Source organism: Mustelus asterias, chromosome 4, assembly GCF_964213995.1.
Source record: "Mustelus asterias chromosome 4, sMusAst1.hap1.1, whole genome shotgun sequence".
Taxonomy (NCBI): Eukaryota; Metazoa; Chordata; class Chondrichthyes; order Carcharhiniformes; family Triakidae; genus Mustelus; species Mustelus asterias.
Window position 1 is genome coordinate 28,264,077 of NC_135804.1, and position 13,227 is coordinate 28,277,303.

General features: G+C 38.3%; 1 protein-coding gene across 1 annotated transcript in view; it reads left to right on the forward strand.

Moving 5' to 3' along the window:
* Positions 1-12,466, forward strand: part of tcf25 (TCF25 ribosome quality control complex subunit) — a 30,526-nt gene extending 18,060 nt beyond the window's left edge. The window contains exons 13-18 of the mRNA XM_078210731.1: positions 3,173-3,260; positions 5,182-5,340; positions 7,413-7,503; positions 8,669-8,748; positions 11,212-11,284; positions 12,167-12,466. Coding sequence (XP_078066857.1) covers positions 3,173-3,260; positions 5,182-5,340; positions 7,413-7,503; positions 8,669-8,748; positions 11,212-11,284; positions 12,167-12,343 — 668 coding nt within the window. The 3' untranslated portion in view covers positions 12,344-12,466. The remainder of the gene's footprint in view (positions 1-3,172; positions 3,261-5,181; positions 5,341-7,412; positions 7,504-8,668; positions 8,749-11,211; positions 11,285-12,166) is intronic.
* Positions 12,467-13,227: the final 761 nt, after the last annotated feature.

Consider the following 13,227-nt stretch of genomic DNA (forward strand, 5'->3'; position numbering starts at 1 on the left):
GCTCTGTACTGGCACCAGCAAGATGATCATAGAATGAAGCCTTGAAACGAGAAACAAGGAACAATTAGCCCGCGCCGCTCCCTGGTCCAAACTAGACCACTCTTTTGTATCCCTCCATTCCCACTCCGGTCATATAGCTGTCTAGATAAAATAGATTTTGCTACCCTCTGTCTTCTTTGACCGAGTGGTGAGCCTGTGGAATTCATTACCACAGGAAGTAGTTGATGCCAAAACATTGAATGCATTCAAGAGGGCAGCTGGATATAGCACTTGGGGCAAATGGGATCAAAGGTTGTGGGGAAAAAGCAGGATTAGTCTATTGAGTTGGATGATCAGCCATGATCGAAATGAATGGAGGAGCAAGCTCGAAGGACCAAATGGCCTCTTCCTACTCCTATGTTCTACGTTTCTATGTGAGGTTTCTGTTGATGAAGATCTAAACCATATCTATAATTGCAAAGTATGTATTATAATTGATTTATTCCAAATTTGTCTCTATTTTGTGTTTTCAGTGCTAATTTAGTGTGTGATAATCAGCTGGCTAGTTTTGCAGGGAAGATCTAGTTCATGTTTGAGGCAAATAATATTTGCACCTACAAATTGCACGAGTAATAAATGGAGGGAACTGGGCAAAAGCACAGATTCTCAGTCATTTGATCAGCGCTGAATGGACTGTTTGTCTCTAAAAGGATCAGCAATACTGATGGCTTTGAAAAATAACATTGAGGAACGCAAAGAACTTTGTGTATGAAAATCGAATATCTTTTCAATTAAAGCTTGTACTATCTAGCTTAAATTTATTTTAAAACTATGCTACAATCTCCATAGAGACCGATAACTTAAGAGATTTGAATTTCCAGTGACTGACTGGAAGGATCACAAGATAAGGTTTCAAATATTAAGACTTCTACTGTAACAAACAAACTAAAAGCAACATTGGCTCAATCTAATCCGTACACAGCCTATCCTCTACACTACTGTAAAGATCTTCACTTAACGTTTAAAATGGCCAAGAAACCCCCTTCATGTTTATACTTTACTCTGTCTCTTAAGTACAGGGATCTGTTCTGGGACCCTTGCTGTTTGTCATTTTCATAAATGACCTGGATGAGGAAGTGGAGGGATGGGTTGGTAAGTTTGCTGACGACACCAAGGTAGGTGGTGTTGTGGATAGTTTGGAGGGATTTCAGAAGTTGCAGCGAGACATAGATAGAATGCAAGACTGGGCGGAGAAGTGGCAGATGGACTTCAACCCGGATAAGTGTGTAGTGATCCATTTTGGCAGATCCAATGGGATGAAGCAGCAGTATAATATGAAGGGTACCATTCTTAGCAGTGTAGAGGATCAGAAGGACCTTGGGGTCCGGGTCCATAGGACTCTTAAATCGGCCTCGCAGGTGGAGGATGCGGTCAAGAAGGCGTACGGCGTACTAGCCTTCATTAATCGAGGGATTGAGTTTAGGAGTCGGGAGATAATGCTGCAGCTTTATAGGACCCTGGTTAGACCCCACTTGGAGTACTGCGCGCAGTTCTGGTCACCTCATTACAGGAAAGATGTTGAAGCCATTGAAAGGGTGCAGAGGAGATTTACAAGGATGTTGCCTGGATTGGGGGGCATGCCTTATGAGGATAGGTTGAGGGAGCTTGGTCTCTTCTCCCTGGAGAGACGAAGGATGAGAGGTGACCTGATAGAGGTTTACAAGATGTTGAGAGGTCTGGATAGGGTAGACTCTCAGAGGCTATTTCCAAGGGCTGAAATGGTTGCTACGAGAGGACACAGGTTTAAGGTGCTGGGGGGTAGGTACAGAGGAGATGTCAGGGGTAAGTTTTTCACTCAGAGGGTGGTGGGTGAGTGGAATCGGCTGATGTCGGTGGTGGTGGAGGCAAACTCGTTGGGGTCTTTTAAGAGACTTCTGGATGAGTACATGGGATTTAATGGGATTGAGGGCTATAGATAGGCCTAGAGGTGGGGATGTGATCGGCGCAACTTGTGGGCCGAAGGGCCTGTTTGTGCTGTGGCTTTCTATGTTCTATGTACACACTTCATTCTCCAGGAACTAATCCAACAGGTTGCTTTTTCCTTTTCTAGCTGGATAACTTCTTATCTCCAAGTTGACTTTAATGGTGAAGGTTGCCTTGGAGATTACTTCCTCTTGCCAAAGCTAGGCAAAACTTCCAGCCTTGTTTAAATCCTCATGTGTTTTGTCTGTTCAATCTGAGTGTGAGCTCCCACCTGCATTCTACATGGTGAACAATAAAGACTGGTTGCCCTTATCGCTCTGCTCGCTTGTGCTGTCTGATTTTTCCAGACTGACCTTTTACTGTCAGGTTTAATGGTATCTTAGCAAATAATACTGCTATTACTTGTTCCTCTCAAAACCATCTCCATGACAGTATGAATCACATGGATCATGTATCCAGATAGAAATGCTAATTAGCTCTCTTTTAGACTCCCAAATCCATTCTATCTTTAGATAAACACAAAATACTGCGGATGCTGGAATCTGAACAAAAACAGAAAAATGTTGGAAAATCTCATCAGGTCTGACAGCATCTCTGGAGAGTGAGTAGAGCCAACATTTCGAGTCCAGATATTCTGACGAAGGGTCATCTAGACACGAAACGTTGCATCTACTCTCCCTCCCCATTCTATCTTTAAATTAGTTTAAAGTCTAACCGTTTATAAAGCCTATGAGACTACCAGCACAGATGCACCTACCATTGTCTGTAGGTGTGAACATCTTGCTTCATCTTCACAATAAAACAACTTGGGTATCCTGTTAACCTTTTAACAACCAAACCACCCAAGCCTCTTGGTGCAAGGTTCCGAGCAAGTCACGTGACCCCTTTCGTTCTTCTATTTTACCTCAAATTAATGTTCCAAAACATAACCGTATAAATGTTGTATTTGTACCAACTATAATATGGACTTAAAATTTAATTTATTTAAACAGCACAGGTTCACTGGCCTAAGGCCAACGGCTCATTTTTGATTCAAAATTATATCCATTCTCTTGGTGAAGGGTTTGTAATAAATTGCCACAATAGAGAAAAGGAGCTATATCTATTTATTGGAACAGCTATTGTTAACTGAAAGAAGCGTGTCCAGAAACCACCCCATTAAATAATGCCATGTCAAAAGCATTGAGCTCTTGTTTGTATTCTTTTCCAGTACTAATGCCATTGCTGGATCTGTGCGGTGTGCAGGCAGACCAGGCGGTTTTGTCTCACAGCTTTTTTGGATTTGAGGTACAGATAAGGTATGTGCCATGAAAGAAATTATTTGATAACGTGTACTAAAATTAACAACATTCTGCAGGTATCAACTAATAAATTCTAAGCAAATGAGCTAAAGACCTGATTAGAATCACTTTTGATCACCAGTTGGAACATGGAAACCTGCTAGCAGTACAGACTGCAACCACAGTTCCAGCTCACTATCCTGCCTAACTGCACAAATATACATATTGTCCTTAATCCCCAAACTCACTACACCAAACTAAAACTGATTGAAATAGATGTTTCTGCCATTCTCCTGTAAGTACACTCACTGCATAGATGACCAACTACCCACCAACACATCACAGATGGCTGTCACTTGAGAGTACGTGAATTTACTTCTTGGAATTTTACAGAAGAAATACAAAATCTTCATAGCATAAAAGAAAATTTCAAGCAAAGCAGAAGTTATATATATCCAGAATTTACTTAAGTGAGACATCTTACAGTCTACAACACGAGTTGAATTCTACTCCTTGTCTTGCCGCTCAATTTTTCTCACAAATTGCTGGAATTATGAGATAATAAAATATACCAATCTGCTTTCTAGTTAGAGCCCTTGTTTGAAATTATGGTCTTCATTATAAAAAAAACACTGACTTCCAGACTTTATCATCATCAACCTTTTATGTAAAGATATTTAGTCAGTTAAAAATAATTGTGTACACAGAGATAGTGAAACATTGTTTAAATTTAAAGAAAAATGGCAAGTCTCAGAAATCCTAAGGATTTACAATATTAAACAGAATTGACAATGAGGTATAAACAAAGCCGGACTTGAATTTACAATTTTAACCTTTGCGGGCCAAACCAAATAGAAACGGTCCATAATAAATTACAGGAAGACGTAATAAACATGCAGAATGGACATGTAATTAGTAAATAATCTTGAAAATACCATAAGTGTGAAGTGGTACATTTTGAGTAAGAAGGAGGAGGCCCTTGGAAAATCAGTGTCTAAATGTGATAGAGGTGCAGAGGGATCCAGGGTTGTAGATACAAAAAAGAGCAAAGCAATAAGTCTATTTTAGCTCCGGTCTCCAAATTATAGAAAGGATATATAGGCACTGATGAAGATGCAAAGACGATTTATAGAATGATACCAGAACTGAAAGATTATACCTATTGGGAAGGATCGAACCAGCTTATGTCACATTTCCTCAGACAAGAAAAGACTGATGGATGACCCAATGGTGGTTTCCATAATTGTGAAATGCTTTAATAAGATAGCTGGAGGCTACAATTAGGGGTCAGACATATGGGAGCACTTGTGTATCAAATGGGAAACGAGAAAAACCTATTTGCTTAAAGAGTGGTTAGGATTTGGAGCTTGCTATATTAAGGAATTGTTGAGGTGACCGGCATAGATGCAATTAAGGGAAAGCCTCATAGACACGAGAGAAAGGATACATTAAAGAAGGAGGTTGATTGGAAGCTTGTGTGGAGTATAAAGGTTGGCCGAATGGCCCATTTCTGTGCAGTGCATAGTATGCATGTGTGTGGAACACTTAGTAATGGGTTATAATTTGCTGTGGCAGGATATCGTAACAGATCTGCTGTTACTTAGACTTTTCCTTGCTAAGTGATAAATTTAAATCTAATTGTACATGTTGGTGAAAGTGTGAGCTGATGATGATGCAACTGGAAATAGGATGTTTTCTATAGCTCTGACAAAGGGTCATCCAGATTTGATAAGCACCTGAAAAGAGAGATTTGCGGGGCTACAAAGAGAGGTCAGGGGAGTGAGACTCACTACGTTGCTCTTGCAGAGAGCCAATACAGACTTGATGAGTCGAATGTCGCCCTCTTGTACTGTAAACATTCTATGATTCTATATTGTTGTTGATAACCTTCATTTCTCCTCCTCTTCTCCCCCTCCACCACCACCAACCCCTGCTGCAGGCAGCCAAGTGCACTAAAGCAGTTAGTGGAGCTGTTTATTGGAAGAAACTGGATGCTCTGGAAAGAAGCAAGAGTCATGTCTTGGTTGGAAGAGAATGTGAAGGAGGTTTTAAGACGAGTAGATGCAAAAGACCCACTTGTACAGGAGTCTGAGAACAAGTAGGTGCTTCATGAAACTATGACCAAGATTAGGGGCTCCTCTAAAGTCCCAGCTGACTGACTCCATGGGAATTGCTTGCGAAGTTTTGAACAGCCAAAGGGCAATTCCACTGCTCCCCTTGACCCTCCAAAAATAGTTTTGAACTCCCGTTTTGTCTATGGTGCATTAACTGATTCTTCTGACTTAGCAATTTTCTTTGGGACATTTGCCTCATGCTATCCCCAACTATGTGTGTAGATGTTCAGTCACATTTCATACACTTCTCTCTGTCTGTCAAGCCTGTTACCTTTCTTCATCAAAACATGAGAAATTGCACGTGTCTAGAGAAATGCTTGCATCATTTACACTGTTGTTTATCTTTCTAATTGTATGTTTAATCTTTTAAAATATTCTCCCCCATTGGCTAAGCAGATATGGTCCCTGCAGTTGTTGTTTTCCTACTTGCATTATTCACCAATATACCATGTAAAATGTTTTCCCCTGAATGTTTTTGCTAGAATGTCATTCTCCATGATGCCACCATGACAGTTCCTCAACCTCATTGTTCCCTTGACATAAAAAAAATTCTCTTTGGTAGCTTTTCCTCCTCATCCCAGCTAGCTCACTGAGTACCAGTGTAAAACAATAGATCCTTGTGCTGGTTTAAAAAGCATTGTGCAGGATGCTGGCCCAAAGTTACCGCCCCTCAAATCAGATTAATGAATAGAGTTTGTGCCGATTTCTGGCCTCTTCAAGTTAAGCTCCTATAGGCACAAACGTGCTAATTGGCATGTTTTAAGAGATTTTTTTTTTAACTTGCCAAGAAACTGGCTATTGTACACCAATGAAACTGGGAAATGGTTTTGAAAAGGTTTTAAACTCATTTCCAGTGATTTAAAATCAGCTTAGTCACAAGTGGTGGACTTGACACTTTTATTAAAAATGCCTACTTTTTTGTGAGATCCCTTTTTGTCTAAACTTATAAAACTTCACCGGGTTACCATTCTTAAATACGTCAATGAATTATTTTCTTGATGCAAGGTGAAAAATATAAAGAATTGTGTTTTGTTTACACTACCAATTGCACTGGTTCTTGGAAGAGTTTGTGTTTAGTGATATGCAAATAAATTTGAGCGGTAACTTGAAGCAAATCTTCATTTTGGATAAATAATGCAATTTCAAGCGCAATTAGCGCTGAATGGCTCGTTGTGTCCAAAGTGGAAACTTCACCCTGTTATATAGCATAATATAGAGCCTTCTTTACCTTTGAATTTAATATATATCTCTAATTTTTATAAAAAATGTTAATTAACACTGACATGTTTTGAGAAACCTAGACCCTTGTTGAGTTTTAGAATGTACAATTAACTTTGATACATTAGAAATATAGGGAACTCCTGAAATGAATGAGTGTTGAAGCTCAGCAACAGAATGCCTTTTTACCTAATCCTACTTCCAGAAGCACTTGTCCTAATTAAGGGATCCAGTGTTTTCATGGTGAGTTAATTTTTAAAAATACTCAGGAATACTTTTTATTTTAACTTTCAAAAATAAGGACATTACTTCAATTTTGCTTTCAACAAATTAAAGTCAGCATTAGGTTTCCTTTAAATAAAAGGTACAGCTGCGATTAGATTTAAAAAGTATTGATGTTTCCTTCCATTTCCTGTAATATTCAAGGAGCCTCCTAACCACAAAACAGATTAGTTCAATTTTAGACTGACAAGGGAGTCGAGGGCTGTTCAGAGCAGGCAAGAAAGTGGTGTTAAAGCCATAATCAGATCGGATCAATGATCTTATTGAAATGGTGGAGGAAGCCTGAGGGGCCAGATGGCTGCTCCTAATTCTTATGTTCATGTGGCATGACAGGGCTGCACTTTCAAATCATAGAATTTTATGGTATAGAGTGAGGTCGTTCTGCCCATCATGCCTATATCAAATCTTTAAAAATAAACTCTCTGCTTAGTCCTGTTCTGTTGCCTTTACTATTTACCCTTTTATAGGGCCGTAGTTTAGTCGTGTTATAATTAGGATTATGGAAGTTCGGTATCTTTCTGTCTGAGATTGTGCATGTTTCTTTTCCCCATTCCAGGAGAAGGATTAGATATCAGAATGTTCCCAGGAATATCTATCGTCACATTATACTGTCTGAGATAAAGGAAGCTATTGCAACTCTTCCACCTGTGAGTAATGTTGACATTGGCTTGGGTGACTGTCTGTGCGGAGTCTGCACATTCTCCCCGTGTCTGCCTGGGTTTCCTCCGGGTGCAGTGGTTTCCTTCCATAGTCTGAAAGACGTGCTGGTTAGGTGCGTTGGCCATGCTAAATTCTCCCTCAGTGTACCCAAACAGACGCTGGAGTGTGGCGACTGGGGGATTTTCACAGTAACTTCATTGCAACGTTAATGTAAGCCTACTGGCGATACTAATAAATAAACTTTAAAAAACATTACACAAACTCTGTATTGCTCTGAAAACTTGGACTTTGATTTATTAAATTGGGATCTTGACTCTACAACCCATGAGTACACAACCAAGATCACCTGTTGTTTTGTTCCAGCTTTTATAAGTTAAAAATATTATAATCTATATTTAATATAAAAGAACATTGGTGAAGGGACAGGACTCATATTTCAGGCCACCATCAAATTGAAAAGCGCAGAAGAGAAGAATAGGTATGTCATAAATAGTGAATATAGGTGATGCCAAAATTTTGATTTTAAAAGCATTTGGTCAGGAAATGAAAAGATCTGCAGATTATAGGGGAAAGGTATTTCAGAGGTAAGGAATTCATCAAAGTTTAGAAGTGTTCGGATGCAATGAGTAAGAGCAGGTTGATACTAGTGGTCCTACAGGATCTTATTTTCCTTGATTCAAACGAGAACGTACAGCTGGTACCTGTAATTATCTTGTCGCATTATTCTGTTCATAATTTCACAGAAAACTAACTGCTTGACAAGGATTTGTGATACTTGTAGAGCAAGGAGTATGAAAATGTACAACTCAATTATCTTCCAGGCTTTGGAGTGTGTGGGAGAAATAGAGATTTTTTCACAGCTTGCGAAATGGGTGAATTAACGGACAGTTAAACATTTTGTAGACCATTGATTAAGTTGATCAATTTGTCCAGAAACCAAACTGGTGGTTAAGTATCATTTTTGTGAACACTGTTTCAAAGTCATTGACTTCCCAGTTACTCTTTTTTTTTGGACGTGGACAACGTTGACAAGATCATATGTATTGCCGTTCTCCAAGTCAGCCAATTAATAATGGGTACTTTTATATGAAGAACAACCACTGCGCCACATTCGATAAATATGCAGATTAAAATTAGATTATTATTTTTCAGGAAATAACTGCTCAGCCAGTGATGGGTTATGATCCACTTCCTCCATTAGACGGCATTGTCACGTACTCTAGACCTGAAAGGTATGGATCATTAGAATTTATTTTTTGTGAAAGTTATAACAAGTTAACTTGTCTCCCAGTAGAATGAGCATTAAAATTAGCATACTGCTTTCTTAAATTGTTTGGTCTGTTTACTTGTACCTGTTTTCACATCTTTCCACAAATAATTTTTTTCTAATGTTTGCATATAATATCAGCAGCACAGCATCATGTATCTGAGCATTGAGTATACTAGCTAGTTAGCCATGTTGTAGAAGATATAGGGGTTGGGAGCAGGTTATATACCTCGTCCCAGGTGTGTTTAGTACAGACATCTGCAAGAAAATGGTAAATTTAATTAACTAATATCTGATGAGCAGGGCAATATAGAAGCAAAGTCATAAATGTGATATATCAGTAGGGGTCCTCAGTGGAAAACTGTAATAAGATATATGAGTAGATGATATTAGCCTTGTTTACGAAGAGGCGTTTGATGAGAGTTTGGATATGTGGTTGATTATTATGAGGGAGTGGAAATATGCTGGGAATGTCTGGCTGGATTAGAAATGGTTGAGTTTGCTGTTTTTTAAAAAGGTGACAAAGACTCAGGCAACTGCAGGTCCGTTATCCTCACTGTAATGCTGGGACAAGATAACAGCATATGTTTTAGAAGTAAACTTGAAGATTACTTGTTTGATAACATAGAAGATAAGACCAAACTGGATAAAGGAGCTAAAGATTCTGCCTAACCAAACTGCTTGGGTATTTCAGAAGCTGATGTCCCAAGTGGTCTGTGGAATGGGCTTTGATGAAGATTTGCTTACACACGGGCTTAAAGCCACGTGAAACTCGTGCATAGATTGAAGAAATTGCTTATGGGTTGGAAGTAGTGGTCACTTGTTTCTTATTGAGGTTGAACTGCAGAGGAAGTGTTGAGTTGAATGCTGCATAGATTGGTGCTGTTCCTTATTTTCAGGAGCTCCATGCAAATTAATCAAACTTCCATTGAATACCAAACCGGACTAGGGAGGAGACTAATTGCTTGAGAAGAGACGTAATTACATGATACATTTGACAAAAATATGCAAGTGGCTGAAATGGTGGCAGGTGAAATTTATTTTAGGCAAGTGTAAATTAGGGTGAATCGAAAGAAAATAAGTGAGTGTTGTAGCAACTGAAAAAACCCTAGCCAGTTCAATATCCAGCATGTCTAGTCATTATAGGATAATGCTTAACTATACAGTTGAAGAATGTAGGCAAATCACTAATATTCAATAGAAGAAGGCTATGGTTATAATGCAATACTTTGGTCAGACCGTACCTAAAGAGTATGTGTTCCAGTCTCTGACATGAGAGACACTTAGTCCCCAGAGGCCGTAAAGAAGAGCTGGAAGATTGATCCCTGATGTCAGTGTTGAGTTGTGAGAAATGGCTGGATAAATCTTAGACTTGGGAAAATGACTTGGAAGAATACAGGGCTTTAAAAAGAAAATAAGAGTAAGAAGGTTATGAGAAAATAACTGAGGTTCCTTAGAAGTGTAAATGCGGTTGAAATCTAAATGTAAACAGTTCAGTATATACCAAATGATTAATTTCTGAAAGCTCTCATGAGAAGAAAGTATTACCTCAACCATCACAGATGGTGCTACAATTACTTACTTTTGCTTACTTGACATTACTTGCATGGAGATATCAGATGAGCTAAAAGCCAAAAGTGCTGACTGAGACTAGAAGCAAAATCTACAAAAGGTCAAAATCACCTTGATGGCTATATTGTCAGACCAGTGAAGTATAAGTTTGAGTCCTGCTAAAGCTCCCTGATGTATTACTCAGACAGTACTTTAAATATTATATTCAATTCTGGTCACCAAATACGCTGAAATATCTGATTGCCCCCCAGAAATGATACAGGTTCCTGATGTCGGAGGCCTGAGTTATGGGGAAAAGGGTAGCGAATCCCAGATTTGTCCTTGAAAGAATGCAATCGAGGGAGTTCTATAGCCATGTACTTGATGCAAAGTGAAATAGAAATGTCTCAATGCAAAGTACTATTTGAAACAGGATTATGGGACAAAGTGCAAACTGGTAAAGGACACATCCAGGGCTACACACAATGATTGGTACAGCTTACCTGGTAGGGTAGTGAAACGTTTTTAAAAATTCTGCCAGTCATTCAAAAGGTGAGTTTGCAGCATAGTTTTGCAATATGGGTTGAAATATAGTTTTACAAAAATGTCCTTTAGATCTCCCAGGTGAGAAACAGTATTGAATGAAAATACCTTTGCATGTTTAAGTTTCTATAAATGCAGTAGGAAGATCTAATAATTTTGATATTGTAAAGTTACACTTTTAATTGTAATTGGACCATAAAGATATTTTATTCAGATGTGTGTCTTCAGTCAGATTTATCCTTGATTTCATCCAATTTTTAATGTACTTACCTTCCCCTTTATCATCTACGACTTAATTTTGGGATTAATGAGTGACAATCTTTTTTTCCTCCAGGGTAACCCAAGCAGCAGATGGAAGTACCTTGTCACTGTTCTTTCGGTCTTTGTTGCCAAATTTTAACCTCCAGGTAAGTGCTGCTGAAGAGGGACTGAGTGAATTTTTTTTAAAATCCAGAATATTATGGTAAAGTATATGAAACCATATAGTCCTTTTTGGATTGAACAAATGAACTCTGGAACAGGTGCAGCAAATTCTGACCTAGTTGTTCTTAATTAAATAAAAGAGAAAAAATCTGTGTCTGTAGAAAGTTCATTGTTCTTTACATTTTTACATTGCTCTTTTCCTAGTGTCGCTAAAATATTTATACACAGCTTTATACCAGGGACTAAAAAGGCAGCAACTTCTTCAGCATAGCTGTGAAAATCTATTTGTAAAAGGGAAAACTATTAAACAAATTCTATTTTCGGTGTGCACCCAGGTATTCATAGAACATAGAACAGTACAGCACAGAACAGGCCCTTTGGCCCACGATGTTGTGCCGAGCTTTGTCTGAAACCCAGGTCAAGCTATTTCCTCCCTATCATCCCGAAGTGCTCCATGTGCCTATCCAATAGCTTCTTAAATGTTCCTAAAGTTTCTGACTCCACTATTTGAAATTGAATTATTTCAAATGATTGAATTATTTCAAATGATTATTTGAAATTGAATTATTTCAAATGAATTATTTGATATTCGTGCATCAAATAAATTTGTTGGCACTATAGAAGTAGACGATAAGGCTTTAAAGTTTTGAACCTTTTATTATTGTGAAGCTTTATCAATATCACATCCAAGTAGCAGGTTTTCAATAAGATTATTACAAATGCATAAATTTATTTTATGATGGATTGAAGTTGCATTATACCACCTAACTTTACCAGCTGGATAATTTTGTAATTTATTTCATTCTCTCCCTCCACCACCCCACCCAAAATATTCATCCTGACATCTGGTATAACGTGTTTTTCAGGAGGACAGGAGACCCAATATGGAAGGTGAGGGTGCAGAGGTCCAACATGAATTGAATCAGGGAGTAAACCGACTCATGGCTGCAATGAGGGACATGTTGGCAAACATCCGCTTCCAGGAGCCACCACAGGAGGAGTATCAAGACGGTGACGGTGATGGTGATGGAGAATGGGACTAAAACGTCATGCCTAAATCTTCAGTGAACTTTATCTTATGCCTGTAATAGTGCATTCTATGACTGCTTACAAAACTGCACCACAGTGATATGGAAACATTTATTAAAAGATGCAATCGTATTACACTTAGTTCCATGGATTATTATTGACAGTAAGTGCTAGCAAAAGTGAAAGAAAGCACTTTAGCAAGAGTAATTTTCAAATGATTAGAAATAACTCAAAAGAAAAAATAATATGGTAAGTTCCAACTTCCCATTTGGCAAAATTTGATTTATAAACCTTAGTAAGATAACCATTTTGAATATGCTTTCAACATAAAGGGGAATCAGCACTATCCAAAAACTTTAAATTGCAAGCACAGCTGACGTTTTGTATTTATTGCCGTCTTAAGGTCAGCATCTAATTAAATTAAATAAAATTAACGTTATCTAGAATTTACACGAGCTCTCTATAATGAAAGATGCAATTACTAGGAATGAACAGTTCAGTTGCATGACAGCAGTATGCCTGCTTTGCACTGTTAAATTCCTAGTTTTGATTTGCAGAAAGGTTATCTGTTAAGCTGCTTAGCTATATATTTGAAGACCATGGTTTCCTTTTATCAAAGTTGGTGCTACATCTTCACTTGGAATCAAGCTAAGTTGCTTTTGCCTAAGTCTGTAGAATGGACACATTTTACTGAGAATGGAGAATCATAGAGAAGTTGGCAGTCAAGTTTGTAACTTGAGGGTGATAATGCAATGAATCTAAAAACCTAAATCCACTGATAGAAGAGCAATAAAAATGTAAAAACAAAATCAATTTTGAGGTAATTCTGATTGCAGTCAAGCAACAGTAAGCATGACTATAAAAGCAAAATAGTGCAGATGCTGGAAATCTGAAGTAG